Here is an 18,318-nt window from a genome sequence, read left to right on the forward strand (position 1 = left end):
ATGGGCTATGCATAGAGTGATAGGCACTCACATTTTTTAAATTTTAAAAAGTGAAGGCAAGATAAGGTATGTGTTTTATGTACGCGCCTATGTGCATATGCATGCCAATTGTATTGGAGCTGTCCACTTTCAACCTATTTAGTTTTCCACAGAGAAGGTAACAAAGGAAAGCACATTCAAAAAACAACCAATTGCTATATACCAAACCAATATCTTGCTAACAACGTGGCAAACATAATTCTTAATGAAATCATTAATCAAGAACAGGAAACATCACAAGAAATGTCTATTAACACTCATGAACATGCAAAAAAGTCAAGTCTTACTTACCCCCAACACTATGCTCTCCTCTACAACAACATGAAACCTCACATGCTCCTCTGACATTAGTTTTTATTTTGAAATTTTACTAATGAGGGAAGCAATGCTAAAAATTTCATACTAATTCACACAAAATACTTAGATTCATCAGTAAATTAGTTTCATCAAACTCATTATATTCGTTACATTTGAATCTAAAATAGTAGAAAATTAAAACCCTAGCTAGTTGTTGTATAATGCATTTCCTACCATGTTGTCAGCAGTTTGGGCAAAACTTATAAGCCTTGACCTTGCTATCTCCTTCTGTTTACCATGACTCACCTTGTTCGTATTACTTAATGTCTACGAACACAATCCTGCCAACAAAAGAAAACAAAAAAATTAGTTAAATAAACTGTACTCGGTAAATTCAAATACCCCATCATATGTATATTACCACTAAGAGATAATAGAGCAAGAAAATATCGATACCTGCGTTTTATCCAAAACCTAATAGTCAACTGGCATCTCGTACTGCTGCTTGTCAACCCAATCTGGTTTTTTTTTTTTAATGACATATTCTTTCGTCATTTTATCTTTGTAGCATTGCTTTTTCAACTTGCTCCTTCGGTTCCTCCTCAATTCCCCTAGTTGGTGCATTTCCCAGTTCATTTAATCAGTTGGTCAGATAATATCTGGGTCAATGATCCACCGTTTCTGAAGTGCAAAAATTGAGTTAGCATAGTGCAATAGTCCACCCTACTAAAATGTCATTTAGCACACATATGGTTGTACATAACAATTAAAAGTAACTTAATTTGATACTACCTCAATCTCTATCCAACAATCTACTTTGTGGTGAGATGGGACACTTGTCCAAGCAGCTAGCACAAGTGGGCACAAGTAACAATTGAGGCAAAAAGTGTCCAACCACCTTTTGAATGTTTTTCCGCTCTCCCCAATCGGTTGGCCACGTCCATTTAATCCACATTCAATTTTCATGTTCTCTGGAAGACTCCATATTCGCTGCATTAGCGATTTCCCACGCTTTTTACGCCCATTATTAGATACTGGGGTTTCTTGAACTAAATCATCTGCATATAGTAAACCACCATTAGAAATGAAATTTCAAAGTTCACAATTAGAGAAAAGTTATTGTATATAGCTCAAGTGCTCAACTAACATGAGTATGCTGTTGGTAAATGTGGACATTTTGATACTATATTATTACTTAATCTTTTTTTCCCTTTTGTTTTGTTAATTTACTTATTACTCAGTACAATAAGTGAATCAACTTGTTCATATTTTCATAAATTTAAAAGAAGCAATGGGCAACCAATTGTTGTTATCTCAAGAACATAATAAAAAGCATGTTTAGATCGATTTTAAAATCAGTCTAATAAGATAAAGGGAGAATAGTATCTCTTTTCTTTTTTTCTTTTTCTTTTTTTCTTTTTCTGAGAATGAGGGAGAATAGATTCTCTATAGTTAGTTAAGAAAAATATGAGAAATTACTCATATGAGTAATTTATAGATGCATCTATAAAATATTCAATTACGATAAAGTTTTTGACATAAACGAACAATGATAATAATTAATATTAATATTGAAGGAAATTTGTACACTAAAAATTCAAAATGTCCTTAGACACACATAATTTATTTTTATATTTATTTATTTTTCGCATTATTTCTAAATTAGCCAAACACTTCACACATAGACATCTTTTTGAGTTCTTCTATGGCTACAACAACTCAAAACAATGTTATAAAAAATGGTAAGACTTTGTTGTACTGTAGAAAATGCATTACATGCTATCCTTAGCCCAAATATGTTGATCATTTCCCACAAATGAAACTTTATTAAAGTTTCAAGTGGCTCACAAAAATCTAGGATTTAAAGCCTACTTTCATTACATACAATTGTTAGGTTAAATTACAAATTACATCATCTAACTTTGTCATAAATTCAATTTAGTCTTCTAACTTCTATGGTCTTTTGAAGTCAATATGATAACTTTGACTTTTATTCAATGTAATTCTTATGTTAAATTTGTCACAATCACATGGTATCATTAGGTGTCCTTAAAAAGACATTATTTTGAAAATGCAAAAATACCAAAATTTCATCATTTTGGGACACTTAACGGCTAATCCTGTAATGAGAAGTGGACAAAATGACCACACTTAAATCAAATGGAAGTTATAAGGCTGAAAATTGAAATAAACAAACTACCTGGGGGTTGTGTCTCATCATCATCGCTTGCATCCGCTCTTGCCTGCTTAGCCAGAAGGGCAGCCTCCAGCTCCTCCTACACGCTTTCTTGTGAACGTGATGATCCTTTGCCAACTTCAACAACCGTTAATTGACGATTCCTTCCCATTCTTGCGGCCAACAATAGGTAAATTATGCGTCTAGTAATAAATATCAAACGTTACATTTCAAGACATGTAAACTACATGGGGGTTGTGTCCCATCGTCAATTGCCTCCGCTCTTGCCTGCTCAGCAGTATGGGTGACCTCTAGCTCCTCCTTCCCCCTCTGTTGTGAACGTGACAATCCTTCACCAACTTGAACAAGTGGCAATCGACGTTTCCTTCCCATTCCTGCATCCAACAAATTTACAACACAAAGAAAATGTGTATTATAGATCATCAATCAATTGCATACAATGTAAGTGAAAAAGACAAAGTAAAATAACTCATTTTAATATCTAACAATATATACAAGCATATATCCAAGTTTAAGAGCTTCTCTTTGCCAAACACTACAACAATGCCGAAATGAAACCCTAACACCACACGAACATATATCCAAATTCATAGGAAATGAATTTCAAATCCAATAGTGAACAAGGGAAGGAATTGGATGCATAATAAGTAAAAATTAAAGGAATTAACAGCATTAAGAGGAATTAACAAATTCATCAAATACTACACAAAGGCATTCCAACAAATTCATGTTAATAATTGTAACATCCAAACACATAATACACCACTAAATTATTACACTACTCATCCTTGGTGTACTTATCCTCATTGGCATCTTCATTGTTGGACACATCGTTAATAAACTCACAATCATCTAAGTTGTCCATTTCATGAAGATCTCTTTCAGCAATGATAGAGGCATTAATTTTAATTTTAATTCCCTCTACATCATCCCGAGCCTAACCAAGGTTGTAACTCACAACCTCATTAGTACTTATATTTTATGGAACATTCTCAGAAGAACTACATGTGTCATCCTCGTTACGTTGGGGACCAATACCGGCATCAAATACATCCCTAGCTTTAGTTTTGACAGCAACATACTAATCCTTGTGCCTTTTATCTTATACATAAAAAACTTGTGTAGCTTGAGATGCAAAGTGATTAACAAAAACTGGGTTTAAAGTTACCTGTGGGGAGTGAGAGTGACAAATGTGCAATGTGGGATGGGTGAGGGCTTGAGATCAAAGAGATAGAAAGTGAGGGCTTAAGATCGAAGATGGAGGGTGAGGATTGACATCGGAGATGGAGGCTGACGGCTTGAGAGATGGAGGCTGATGATGTGCAATGGGAGAGGGTTGGAAATGTTTTACTATACTATTTATACAAAGCCTAAAGTCGCATTTTTAACCTGCAACTATAGGCAAAATTTGAAGCCGCGTTTAAGAAACACGGCCCCATCCCAAACTAAAGCCATGTTTTAAACACACATCTTCAGACTAAATTTAAAGCCACGTCTATAAAACACGGCTTTAGGCAAGCTAGAGCTGCATTTTATAAACGTGGCCATAGTTAAGATTTAAAAAAAAAATGAAATAGGAATGTCCTATAGCTGCGTTTTTTAAACGCGGCAATAGCTCCACCCCCAAAAATGCGGCTATAATTAATAAAAATGCAGCTATAGACATATTCTATAGCTGCATGTTTAAAACACAACTTCTTTTGCCTACTTTAAGCCGCGTCTTTAAAAAACACGGCTTTATCTTGTCTGTAGTCGTGTTTTTACAAACATAGCTTAAAAAAACGCGGCCTAAGACTCGTGTGTTTTGTAGTGACCCCAACCAGTTCTAGGATTGTAAATGAACCATGTTGTTTATAAATATCTCATACTTGACTCGATAAAAAGTTGTCCATGTGTGTTTGTTTATAAATGAGCTAGACATGAACCTTAATTTTAGGCTTGTTCAATGAACGTACAAAGCCTAAGCAAAAAAAAAAAATTGTTCATGAATGGGCTTGTGAATTATAGGGCTCAATAAAAAACAAGTTGAGTTTACACTAGTTTATTGGCTTGGCAATAAGATTGATGTGGGCTTGAAAAATAAACTAATACCTTATTAAGCTTTTAATTAATCGAGAGTTGGGACCTTATTTCTAAATCAAATGAGTTTGATAATATGTTTAATATGAGTTTGATAATGTATTTGTATTGTATCTCGAGCTCAAATGTTAAATATTAAACTTGAGTTTGAGTTTGCACTCTGTTTGTTTCAATGGAAAATATTGTATAAATATAGTTTTTTGTATTTTTCAGTGTTTGGTAGCATAAAAAAAATGAGTCAAATGAAAACTATATTTGATTAACTAAAAAAGTATGGCTTATTTTTAGAGATTGTTTTCTACTTTTTTTTTTTTAAAAAAAAACAACTCTATCTCATAGCAAACTAAATAAGAGAAGTTAGGAGATTGTTTTTTCAACTCATGTAAAGTTACTACAAAACATACGAAAATGAGATAGTTTTATAGAAAATACTTTTTGAAAAACGACTCATTTTGTAGAAAACATTATTGCCAAAACAAATAGAGCGTTGAGCTTGAGTTGACTAATGAAGTAAGCCAAGCCAAGCTGAGCTCAAGGTTTTAGACTATCTAACAAGCTCAAGCTAAAACATAGTTTGTAGTAGGGGTGTGCAAAGGTCAGGTTGGGAAGGTGAAGACCAATATTTTTAATTAACCCACTAATGCCAAAGGATAGTTGGAAAAATTCCCAATTTGTTGTCGACCCAACAATCTCTAGATTTGGTGTTCAATTGAAAATCTTAGTAGTTTCGACTCAATAGGTTGACCGAGTTAACAAATTCAATTGACTAAATGAAGTTATCTCAAATAAATTGAATAATTGTTTCCTCCCTCAAATAAAAAAAGTAAGAGAAAACAACAATATTTATATTTTAAACAAATTATATTATACTATATAATTTTTTATTAGAACGACTGAAAGTTTATCACATAGAAAAGGAAAAACATCTCAAAATTTGAAATTAGACATGTACATACAGTAAGAACAATAACAAAATTTTGAAGAGAGAGTGTGGTGGGAGATTATTAGGGAAGAGAAAGGTGATAATGAAAAAAAAAGGGGGGAAAGAAAAAGAGACGAGAAATAAAGTGGGTGGGTAAATGATAGAGTTTTACAACATGGCAAAATATATAAATATAATAGATATTTATTTTAGATATAATATAGGTGAGTGGGTCGGGTTATAAGGGATTAGAAATAACTCAACCCACTATTTAACTTGACCCGCTAATTTACCTGTCTAACCCGACCAACTTGACCCACATCACTTAATGGACCCACATGGGTTAGGTTGGGTCAGTGCAAGTCGGGCTAGTATTAAAATAGTTATAGAGGTGACATTTTTGGTTTGTTAAGGTGTAGTTGTTGTCCTACAAATATATATTTTGGGACGAATATGTAGAAGTGAATCATATGGTAGTCTGTAATTGCTTTGACAGATTTGTCTAGAGATGATTCATTTTTATTAAAGAAAAGAAATCTAATAAGAGTATACATAGTGTGCATTTAGCATCAACTTATTTAGTTTTTTACAAAAAAGTATGCTAAAATATACTTGTACTTTAAAAAGGTGAGAAAAAAAAAAGATTTTAAAAACTGTACAAAGAAGTTAAATGATGAACTAATATCAAATAAAGATAGTATCTTGCAATTTAAAATTTACTATTAGTTTTTATTTCACGAAATGATTTTCAAATTATGTGACATGATACATCCTCTTAGATTTCTAAATATTAAATCTTTACCATGAAATGGACATGATCAATTGAATAAGAAAGAATCCTACTACCTTCTGGTATTTCTTTTTCCATTTACCAAAGAGATTAATGAATGCTAATCTCTCTCTCTCTCTCTCTCTCTCTCTCTCTCTCTCTTTATATATATATATATATATATATATATATATATATAAACACCGATGCCTCTGAAACTCTCACAATTTTCCACGTCAGCACAATATTTAAATAAAATTATCATTTTATTTAAATAAAATTATTTTGTTTAGTTCAAACATAACCAAGAGTGAAACTCTATTTTTCTAATAAGTCCAACTTAAAGTCAAACTCATCATTATTATTATTTTTAAATAAAATTATTTTTGTTTAATCAAAACTTAACAAGAAATGAAATTTTATCTTTCTCTAACAAATCTAACTTAAACTCAAACGTTAATAATCTATATAAAAACAAAAATTATGATAGGACTCAAAAAATAAAGAGACTAACATTGGAAAAAAAAGACTCATGTTGATAATTGTGGGTTTCGTTTTTTGGGTTGAAATTTCTACTAATTATTTTTTTATATTGTACATGGCAGATAAAACATCTCTATTTTTTTGGAGAAAAATCAAAGATGCAACCTATGTCTTCCAGTCTAGGGAACGATAAATTTTTATTTAGTATGTTATATATAAAAATTTGTTGAATTTGGTTTGATTCTGAAGTAGAATTTAGGGATTCTATAAATTTTGAAGTTTTAAATTTTGAGGTTTTTGGTATTTACGTCTCAGTATGTTGATTTTAATTCTTCACCTTGAATGCCTTTTATTTAGGTTCATGTGATTTTTTGTTTTCTTATTAAAAGCAATGATTTTTGGTTGATTAATTATTTGTTTGGATTAATTTCAATTAATAATTTGTTTGGATTCAACATAAAAGATAATAAAATTAGGTATCATAATTTTGATATTGTTCCATGTTTTGAATTGTCTATGTTGTTATTACTACAAGAGAGTTATATTGCTATTCAAATTTGAAACTTGGTGTGTCTTCCTCATATCATGGTCTTTGTTTATATATTTGTAATTTATATTAGTTTAGTGTGTGTGTGTGTGTGTGTGTGTGTCTAACTATTGAGAGTTTTGTTTTATTAATTTAAGAATTGTAAATTATTTTGTAGGTTTCGGTAACTATGCATTTGCAACTCAATAATGTTCAATATTAGACAGCACTTCTAAACTATGAAAAAGTATAGAAGTTAAATATTTCTTCATTTTTTTCAAAAATACTAACTAGCAAAATGTCTATTTACTTATTGTTGGATTCTTTTTTTTTTAGAGTCAATAGTTTTTCCGTTCATTGCATGAGTTAGCAACTAGTCTATATATAATTAAAGCTAAAACTTAGAGAAAATTCAATTAAATTCCAAATTAGAATTCAATTAAGGGCTAACTTTTTTGTCATATGTCAACTTAAGTTTTTTTAATCTTTTTGCCGAGTTAATGAGTACAAAATACAAATGTGACATTTGGTACGGGGTAATGTTTTAGGATTCGCAATAATATTTAAAGATTCCCATGTTGGTTGCAAATCATACCAGAGAATCAGATGCCAAGGATATTTGGATTCCCCCCCAACTCCCTTTTTGTAAGAATGTAGATTCTCTTTAAAACATGTGAGTATCTAGATTCTCAAGCTTAAAGAAAATTATATTTTTTATAAATTAACAATTTTAACTCTTTTTCTTTATCATTTAAGTAATGGAGATAAAACATAAAACAAATCATTAATATCTTATAGACCTAAACGTAGTTCAGTTGTTTTGTTATGGATTAAACTCTTTTTAAAATTATGGTTAAGAATTAGTTTTTCTCCTTTTTATATCTCTTATTTGGGATTGGTTAGATGCTAAAGTAAAATAAATTATTTATTTTTATTAACAAGATTTTTCATAAAAATAAGAATTTAAATAGTTATTTTTGTATTGTACTTGTCATTTTGAAATATTAGACTATAGTTTTAATGTATTTGTCATAATTTATTGTTTTCCTTTTTTTGTCATTATTTATTTGGAGGAAGATTAAAAAAAAAAAAGATTGGATATTGGATTTACAAATCTAAGGATAGTATGCGAAAAATACATAATTTATTTAAATTTTTTTGAAATAAACCAAACATTATAATCTCATATTCTTGGGATGCTTACTAGATTCCCAATTAAACCAAACATAAGAATAGTTACATTTCTAGGCATCCAGATTGTAAGGAATCACATTTCCAGTAATCTAGATGCTAGAAGTAATGTGGATTCCTCCATACCAAACGCTATCTAAAAGTCTAATATTGATGAACTATAAAAATAAAAAAACAAAAAAAAAAACCAATCATATATTACCACACAACAAAGATCACTGCACGTTCTATCTTATTAAAAATTATAAGAAAAAAATTATCATAAGTAGTATTAAAGTTAAATAAGAATTTTACTAATTACGTTTACTTTTTTTTTAAATAGTTAATTTGACTAATAATTTATATTTTATGATAAAAAATGTGTTTAATTTAAAATGCATATATGTGTATACATGAGTTACATGCTAATAAATATTAGTTATAATGGCAACAAGAATTGGCTAAATAATTTTTAGGGGAAATTACCCTTTAATATCATCCTCTCTCCTAAATTTTCAATTTTCCCAATTAAAAGTAATTCGTGTGAAAGATTAGGAATGAAATTTTTTTCCTAATTTTAAAGACCACAACTATTTGTTTGATTGCATGTTTAAAATGATTTCTTTTAATTTTAAGATTTTATGCAATTCTAAAGTTACTTCTACAATAACTTGAAGTTTATTTATAAAAAAAATATTAAATTTAATATGATTTATCCAGTCTATGTATTAAAAAAATACAGTTATACCTTCAAATTGGCTCAAGAACTCATGGGACTAGAGCACTAGAGCTCACCAAACAATATTTATGTGTGTTTAGACATTTTTTTTAAAAAAAAAATTTATGGGATGTGTGTTTGGATTAGTTTGATGGTAAGTAAATTATTTGTTTCCCAAGCGCAAATACAGAAAGGTCCGACTAAAGTTTTTATTTTTAAATATAGTTCTTTTTTAAAAAATTCCCCATAAATTTCTGATAAATAAGATTAGGTTTCTTACCCTTTTTTTTTTTTTTTGGTAAGTTCGCTGTCCCACTTTATTAAATTGGAAATTTATCTATTTTTTACAATTTATTCCTTGGATTTGAGAAAAAAAATTACCAATTTTTAGTTGAGTAATGCTATCACCCGAAACTATTTTACAACATTTTTGTATATTATTAATATGATCAACTTTTCATTGGTTGTCATCTAAGCCCACTAATAACATTATTTTTTCATTTGCTAACAACTACTTACTACATCAATAATTTGTAAAATAATTTGTATTTCTAGGTTACCTTTAGTATCTAGCATCAACAATCAAAATATTATTTTCTTTATTTTATAAACGAGAGACATTTTCAGAATTGAAATTGATTAGGGAAAGAAAAGGATATATATCATGTGGCAATACAGACATTTCACACCGGAAATACTCTACTCTGTCACCCCCGTCCGGTAGTTGGATCTTGCAAAGGGTATCAACCATCAAATCCCACGTAAATTCACTGAAATATCAGGGGCAATTCAGACATTCAATACCTCTCATTCTTGACGTGGTGCACTTCGATTCGTTCAACATCTTCACCACTGCAAATACAACAATTTTCCGTCCGCACCCGATCGTAGCTCACACATTCTGAGCTCTAACTCCAAAAAAGCCCAATTTAACATTGCGTATTACACAAAACTCACACACACACACAGCATTGTTTACTTTCGAGCCCTCTTCAAAGCCTTCACACACCAGAGCTCTGAGACTCGCAGAGAGAGAGAGAGAGAGAGAAATGGCTCAGCCACTAGTGAAGAAAGACGATGATCGTGATGACGAAGGTATTTGATTTCTTCGCAATGCTTCAAAATCCCTTCTCTCTCTTTTTTCGCTTTCAGAAATGGTTTTCCCATTTTAGCCTATTGAATTGAATTCTCAATTTTCTATATAGCATCTGTTAGATCAGTGATTTAGGTTTCCAGATCCGTTTCTTCATTGCTATTTCAATTTCAAATCACGAATCAATTTTACGATATTCGAGATCAAAACTCGAAAAGGATTAGCTATTAATTGCGTAATTTAATGTTGATCTGGTTCAATCTTAGTTGATCTGATTAGTTTCGTTTTATATTTTTGCCGTGCTTTAAATCACAATGTTTATAGTGAAAATTTATCAAATCTGAGTATTTTCTCTTTGCTTAGTAATTTAGATCTTATAGCTTAACATTCTATTATGTGCGATTCAATCTCAACCGTTAAAATTGTTGTGAAAATTTACTAGCTCAAGTGAGAAAACTTTGGTGTTAATTGTGTGTTGTTATGTTAATTTACAGCGGAGTACTCTCCGTTTCTTGGGATCGAGAAGGGTGCTGTGTTACAAGAAGCTAGGGTTTTCAATGACCCTCAGCTAGATCCTAGGAGATGCTCTCAGGTTTTATTTTCGCTTCGCGTGGACTGAATTCTGTTGCTGCATTGCATTTTGTTTTTCGGGAAAACGGTCCTTATGTTTGTTGTGTTGCTTCATTTTCAGGTTATTACAAAGCTTTTGTACCTATTGAATCAGGGAGAGTCGTTCACAAAGGTAGTGTTTGTTTCCTTGGCATTTTATTTCCTTCAAAGATCAATGCTTCTTTAACTTGTTATTTGTGATTCATTCTATTTTTCTAATGAATGAATTATTTTTGGCGCGTGAATTTATATATTATTGATAATTACACACACACCAGATGGGTCTTGAACCTTTGAGCTAGATTGAACGGGCAGAATTATGTGATTTTATAGCTGATCCTTTCCTGATGACGTGTCTTTTTTTGGGTCAAAATTTATAGGTCGAAGCAACAGAAGTTTTCTTTGCTGTGACTAAACTTTTCCAGTCAAGAGATATAGGGTTAAGGAGAATGGTGTATTTGATGATAAAGGAGCTCTCTCCTTCTGCAGATGAGGTTACTTTCTCTTGAGATTTGTTTTATTTTGGTTTTTATGTATACCCTTTTTTTGTTTAAGGTGGTAACTGAATGGTTTATCTCTTATATTGTAAAAAGGTTATTATTGTGACAAGCTCCCTCATGAAGGACATGAATAGCAAGACTGACATGTACCGGGCAAATGCTATTCGTGTGCTTTGTCGGATAACGGATGGAACCCTTCTGACCCAGATTGAGCGTTACTTGAAACAAGCAATTGTTGACAAGAATCCAGTTGTTGCAAGTGCAGCCCTAGTTAGTGGTATTCATTTGCTCCAGGTATAATTTTTTTTTTAATAAGTAGTTATAATTGAATTGTTCTTAGTAGTCAGTTTCATATGTTTTTTCATCCTACATTGTCCTTTTTTTTTTAATTAACAAATTCCATTACTAATTAAAAAAAAAAATCAGTAATAAAGAAAATGTCGCACAATAAGGGATACAATTCTAGTACACAGGAAGAATTCAAGAGAAATTTGTTGTCTCATATTTCTTTTGGCCAGACAAACCCGGAGATTGTGAAGAGGTGGAGTAATGAGGTTCAGGAAGCTGTTCAATCAAGGGCAGCCCTTGTACAGTTTCATGCGCTGGCTTTGCTGCATCAGGTATGCTGAATTATTGCTTTGATTTATGTTCAGGGTTTTATTGAGATAGTAGAGTTTGTTGGTAGATTAAAACCTAATATCTAGTGATTTGATCACATGGTTATTAAAGTAATTACTTGCTTTATTAGTTAAACAGTTGGTTGTAAGAGACATCTATCTTATGGTGCCTATTTGTTTGTTCCTTTTTTTCCTTTAATTTTTTTATTTATTAAGGAAATAAAATAAGATAGATACTTATAAAAAAATAAAATAAGATTGATAAATGGTTGGGTGTTATAAATTATTTGTCTTTGCATGCCTAGATTAGATGTGTGCATGTGTAAAATGTAATTTCATGGTTGTTTGTGGGCTATATAACCCTGTGATTTTAAACTTGCAGATAAGGCAGAATGATCGACTGGCTGTAAGCAAGTTGGTTACCAGCTTGACAAGAGGAACTGTTCGCTCTCCTTTGGCCCAATGCCTCTTAATTCGTTATACTAGTCAGGTTTATATCTGCTCTCTAATGTTTTTCAATGTTTGGATTTCTTTTTTTTCCCCCCATCTTTATCAAATATTCTATGTGCAGGTTATCCGTGAGTCAGGCAGCACACAAACAGGGGACCGTCCTTTTTATGATTTTCTTGAGGGTTGCCTGCGCCACAAGGCTGAAATGGTGATTTTTGAGGCTGCCAGAGCAATCACAGAGCTCAATGGTGTCACAAGTAGAGAATTAACTCCAGCAATTACTGTTCTTCAACTCTTTTTAAGCTCTTCCAAGCCAGTGTTGAGATTTGCTGCTGTCCGCACTTTGAACAAGGTTTACTGTTTTTCTCTGCTCCTAAAAATTATTCATTGCACTTCTAAGTATTTTCCCTTTTTTCTAATGTCATTGTTGGTCACATGAATACCCAAAAAAAGGGGAAAAAAGTTGCTGCATTGGGAGGGATGTTGTTTTCTTGTGTAATTTTGTGGTAGATTAAGTAAAATTTATAAATAAATAAAAAGACATGAAGTTCTACTGGTAATGATCAACTTGAAGAGATAAGCAATCACCTTTTTTTTATTTTTTTATTTGGTAAGTAACACATGCACGTAGTGTGTCCTAAAACCAAAATGTCATCCTTCACCCAATCTTGTGGGAGGAGGAAGTGTATTTTGAGCCAGAGATATTTAATCACGTTATTTTAAAATCTCAACTCTATTGCTTATCTTATCATGATTATTCCATTTATGTCGATTTTAACTTGATGTATCCTTTTCCAAAGACAGTAATATAATTTTGAAATTATTGTAGGTGGCAATGACACATCCAATGGCTGTCACCAACTGCAACATTGATATGGAGAGTTTGATTTCTGATCAGAACAGAAGCATTGCCACTCTTGCCATCACCACACTTTTGAAGACAGGAAATGAATCAAGTGTGGACCGCCTCATGAAGCAAATAACAAATTTTATGTCAGATATTGCCGATGAGTTCAAAATTGTTGTAGTTGAAGCCATAAGATCGTTGTGTTTGAAGTTTCCATTGAAGTACAGATCTCTGTGAGTGATAGGATGTATGCTTTATGTTACTTTTTGGAAATTTAGGTTTTATTTGATGCACCTGTTATTTGGACATATTGTTGAGTACTTTTTCTTCAGTAATCTAGACTCATGTTGTCTGATCTCTCTCTCTCTCTCTCTCTCTCTCTAAGGATGAACTTCCTAAGCAATATCCTCAGAGAGGAAGGAGGATTTGAGTACAAAAAGGCAATCGTAGATTCAATTGTGATCCTCATAAGAGATATTCCTGATGCAAAAGAGAGTGGGTTGCTTCATCTCTGCGAGTTCATTGAAGATTGTGAATTTACCTATCTTTCCACACAGGTGGCATTGTACTTCATTATCATTTGCTACACAATGAGCCCTTGACTATTCTTCTTTCATCTAACCTCAAATAAATTTCATTTGATCTGAATGTTATTAGATTCTCCATTTTCTGGGGATTGAAGGGCCAAAAACTTCAGATCCCAGCAAATATATACGGTACATTTACAATCGAGTACATCTTGAAAATGCAACAGTTCGGGCCAGTGCTGTGAGCACATTGGCAAAGTTTGGTGCTCTAGTTGATTCATTGAAGGTATTATTTACCTGACTTTTGCTCATAAATGACTTGTATTGGTTGGACTGTTAGTGATGTATGTTTGACATATTCCTTTTCAGCCCCGCATATTTGTTCTGTTGAGACGATGCCTATTTGACAGTGATGACGAGGTGAGTTTATAATAGCTCAATTTCTTAGGTTTTTCTATGTTTTTTTTTTTCTCTCCAGCATGTGGCATACTTTGTTCCTTTGTATTTTTAATTTGTAAAATTTTTGTATTGTTTTTGCATCTTCATGTCCTTTTTTAACTTATCAAATAAGATTTTCTGTTATTTTTGTTCTTGTTTTGTATAGTATTGAACCTATCAGAACTTGTGCCCTTTAGATTATATCAAGTGGCTATATATGCTGACATTTCCACAGGTTCGTGATAGAGCAACACTTTATATAAATACCCTTGGAGGTGATGGTTCAGTTGTTGAAACTGACAAAGATGTTAAGGACTTCCTCTTTGGGTCACTGGATCTCCCACTGGTCAATTTGGAGACAAGTTTGAAAACTTATGTATGTGTTCTCCAGTTTCTTTTTACTTATGTGCTGATAAGATCATTATCTAATGTGTTTAAAATGGATACAGGAGCCTTCAGAAGAACCTTTTGACATTAACTCTGTACCTAAGGAGATCAAGTCTCAACCACTAGCAGAGAAGAAAGCTCCAGGTAAAAAGCCTACTGGATTGGGTGCTCCACCAGCTGCACCTTTATCCACTGTGGATGCTTATGAAAAGCTGCTCTCCTCTATTCCTGAGTTTGCAAACTTTGGGAAGCTTTTTAAGGTACTATGACCAGGTTTTCTTTTTATCAGTTCTTTACTACTTATGTTTCAGAGTTTCTGATTTGGGATTATTTGTGTTTCTTGTTTGTACCAGTCTTCTGCACCCGTTGAGCTGACTGAAGCAGAAACGGAATACTCTGTGAATGCCGTGAAGCATATCTTTGATAGCAATGTGGTGTTCCAATACAACTGCACAAATACTATTCCTGATCAACTATTAGAAAATGTATGACTGTTTTATTGAAAGCAGAACATAATGTTATCAATTCTATATGGGAAAAGTCCATCTTATCTGGTATTCATCTTCCTGTCAGGTGACTGTCATCGTGGATTCTTCGGAAGCAGAGGAATTTGCTGAAGTTTTATCCAAGGCTATTAGATCTCTTCCATATGATACACCTGGACAGACCTTCGTGGCATTTGAGAAGCCAGAGGGAGTCCCAGCCGTGGGCAAATTTTCAAATATGTTAAAATTCATTGGTAAAGAGGTACAAGTATTCCCATTACTCATGAAGATGCTTGGCATCTCTCTCCCTTTCTTGTTGCTTTAAAAAATATTATTGCTGCCTCTACAATTAAGTCTGATATTTATTATCTAGTAACATCATATTGGTTTTATTTTCTTTCCTTGTATAATTTATGGGCTTTATGTGCTAATTTCATTTAGGCAAAAACATAGAAAACAATCTCATAAATTTTGCTTTATGAAGACTCAAGAAGCTTATTTTCTAGTGGTTGTTGATAGCTGTAGATCTTTAGTCTCAGTATCCTACTTTGTTTGGTTAAATCAACAACTTGTGCAGTATCTGAGGTTGTTTCCATCCATAGATTCTTTAAGTTATCATGATCAAAATGAGAGCAGAAAGTTTATAGCGTGTTTGAAGGATGGGATATGGAAAATTTATGTCAATCATGAACATATCATAGTTGACTTATTAACTTATGCATTTGGCGATACTATTAGGTTGATCCAACCACTGGTGAGACAGAGGATGATGGTGTTGAAGATGAATACCAGCTAGAGGACCTGGAGGTTGTAGCAGCTGATTACATGTTGAAAGTTGGGGTCTCCAATTTCAGAAATGCATGGGAAAGCATGGGTGATGACTTTGAGCGGGTAGATGAATATGGCCTTGGCCCAAGGGAGAGCTTGGCTGAAGCTGTAAATGCTGTGATCAACCTTCTTGGCATGCAGCCCTGTGAGGTATGTAAATAGTTGGGATTTTATACTTTGCATTATCATTTACTCATAATGGAACATGTCAGAGTTATAACAATCCCATAGTCATTGTTATGGACTTAGCTGATGATATGAGCTATTCTATGGTGGCACAAAAAATAGGAGATAATAATTAACACCATGTTTGGGAGTTCATAAACAAAAGAAATGAAAGATTGTAGGAAGTTTATAAATAAAGAATGGAAAGGAAAGAACTATAAAATTTTACAATTTTTATTTCTGGTTTAATTGAAATAGGGGACAAAAATTGGAACTTCTGATCAATTAATGAGGGAAACATGGGTAGAAAACCGTAGAATGCATATAGTGAAATGGAATGGAACAGGGGAACAGCAGGGTCTTCCATTCCCATCCCATCCTTTCCTCTCCACATAGTGCTCCCAAAATTGCATCTGGTTTGTTAAAGAACATCTACCAGATATGTTGGCCATGACATGTTTAGAATTTGGATATGTTTTAATGGCCATCCAGTGCCAAGTGGTCTCTTAAGTTTTCTGAGTAGTACTTTATATTATGGCAATGCTTAACTTCACCACCATGGCTGGCTACATCATGACAAGCTGAGGCTTTAGTTTCATATCTCCCCTTTATTTCCTCTGCAGTCCGTTGGGGTGTAAGTCAGTTCCTTAAGAAAGAAAATTGTGTACTCAAGCTTGTCATTATAATCATCAAATTTGTTTAACTGCAATTTTTTCCCGAAGAAGTTGATGTAATTAATCTTCCATTTATTTATTTATTGATTGTGTTGTTCAGGGCACAGAGGCAGTCCCAAACAATTCGAGATCACACACTTGCCTATTATCTGGTGTTTATATAGGCAATGTGAGGGTGCTTGCGCGAATCTCCTTTGGGGTTGATGGTCCAAAGGATGTGGCAATGAAATTGGCAGTCAGATCTGAGGATGAAGGTGTCAGTGATGCCATTCACGAGATTGTGGCTAGCGGCTAGAATATTTTACAAATTTTGTTTATATTCAAATAACTTGCCCTTTTTCTTTTTCTTTTTGTTTACTGAAAATTCAAATTATTTTGCCTGCAGCTAGAGCGGCTTGTTGTAACAACATACTTCTGAAGTGCAAAGTTTTCCGTAAATTTTTGCAGAATAATCTTAGATCTTTAAACCCTTTATATTATTGGTGCTATTTCCATAAGCGTATTAGCTATAATCATAGCCGTACTAATTAAATTTAACAGTTGTCAATCACCTATTGGATATCAAATACCAAATAAGGTGCTGAAGAGAGAGGTCAGGTTAAGGTATGAGAAATAAATCTAAAAAGATAGGGGTAAAATAGGGAACAAAGAAATCCCAACTAGCCGTTATTTTTGAATGATACAAATACAAAATCGATCCCTCTGTTTTGGTCTCTCCGAATCAGAGTTGGAGACGGGGAGGAGTGACCGACTCTGCTTTCCTTCTCCCACTCAGAGAAGGATATATTACAATGTTTCTAATTAATATAAATACAGATACACATATTTCCATACCCAACAACAAACCCTCTCTCTCTCTCTCTCTCTAGTTTTATCTCTGAGACTAGAGCACCAGACTGCCAGCATGGGTCAGCGGATAGGAGTCACTGGTCACCAGACCACTGACACTGGTGTGGAGTCTCTGGCCACCAAACTGCCAGCACCTATTGCCAAAGCAATGTCTCCAGCCATCGAACTGGTGACTTGGCGACCAAATGGAAGAGAGGAAGCCATGGTGTGTTTTTGAAAAATATTTTACCAAATTTTCAAAGGTAAAATATTTTACAACTTTTTATAAAAGATTTTACTCTCAATTGAAAATATTTAATAAGTTTGATTATATTTTATTTGCAAACAAACACTTGAAAATAAGAAAAAAAATTTCTAAAAATATTATTTCAAAACAAACAAAGCATTAATGTTAGTTTCTTCATTCATGAGTTTACCATCTTCATGTGGTTTTCCAATGCATTCCACTAGTTATCAATAGTAACAAATGTTGATGTGAATAGTGGGCTTAGTTCTCCATCCTATACCCCCAGTCACGAGGTTCATTCACACATGAAACATGGCAAGACAACGAAAACAACCCCAACATCACTAGCATTGGGGGTTGTAAAAACCCTCAATTGCTATTTTACAACCCAAAAGTATAAAAAAACCCACTACATCCGGGTGG

At 32.9% G+C, this 18,318-nt stretch overlaps 1 protein-coding gene across 1 annotated transcript; it reads left to right on the forward strand.

Moving 5' to 3' along the window:
• The first annotated feature begins 10,137 nt into the window (after positions 1-10,137).
• On the forward strand, positions 10,138-17,272 carry LOC142642968 (coatomer subunit gamma). Its single transcript, XM_075817441.1, has 18 exons — positions 10,138-10,295; positions 10,788-10,885; positions 10,985-11,035; positions 11,283-11,396; positions 11,496-11,696; positions 11,921-12,022; positions 12,402-12,509; positions 12,591-12,821; positions 13,299-13,549; positions 13,702-13,873; positions 13,974-14,129; positions 14,213-14,263; positions 14,517-14,657; positions 14,731-14,928; positions 15,022-15,153; positions 15,242-15,415; positions 15,892-16,131; positions 16,921-17,272. The coding sequence occupies exons 1-18, from the start codon at positions 10,250-10,252 to the stop codon at positions 17,113-17,115; spliced, it is 2,661 nt and encodes an 886-aa protein (XP_075673556.1). The 5' UTR covers positions 10,138-10,249; the 3' UTR covers positions 17,116-17,272.
• The last annotated feature ends 1,046 nt before the right edge of the window (positions 17,273-18,318 follow it).

The sequence above is a fragment of the Castanea sativa genome, chromosome 7 (assembly GCF_040712315.1).
Source record: "Castanea sativa cultivar Marrone di Chiusa Pesio chromosome 7, ASM4071231v1".
Lineage (NCBI taxonomy): Eukaryota > Viridiplantae > Streptophyta > Magnoliopsida > Fagales > Fagaceae > Castanea > Castanea sativa.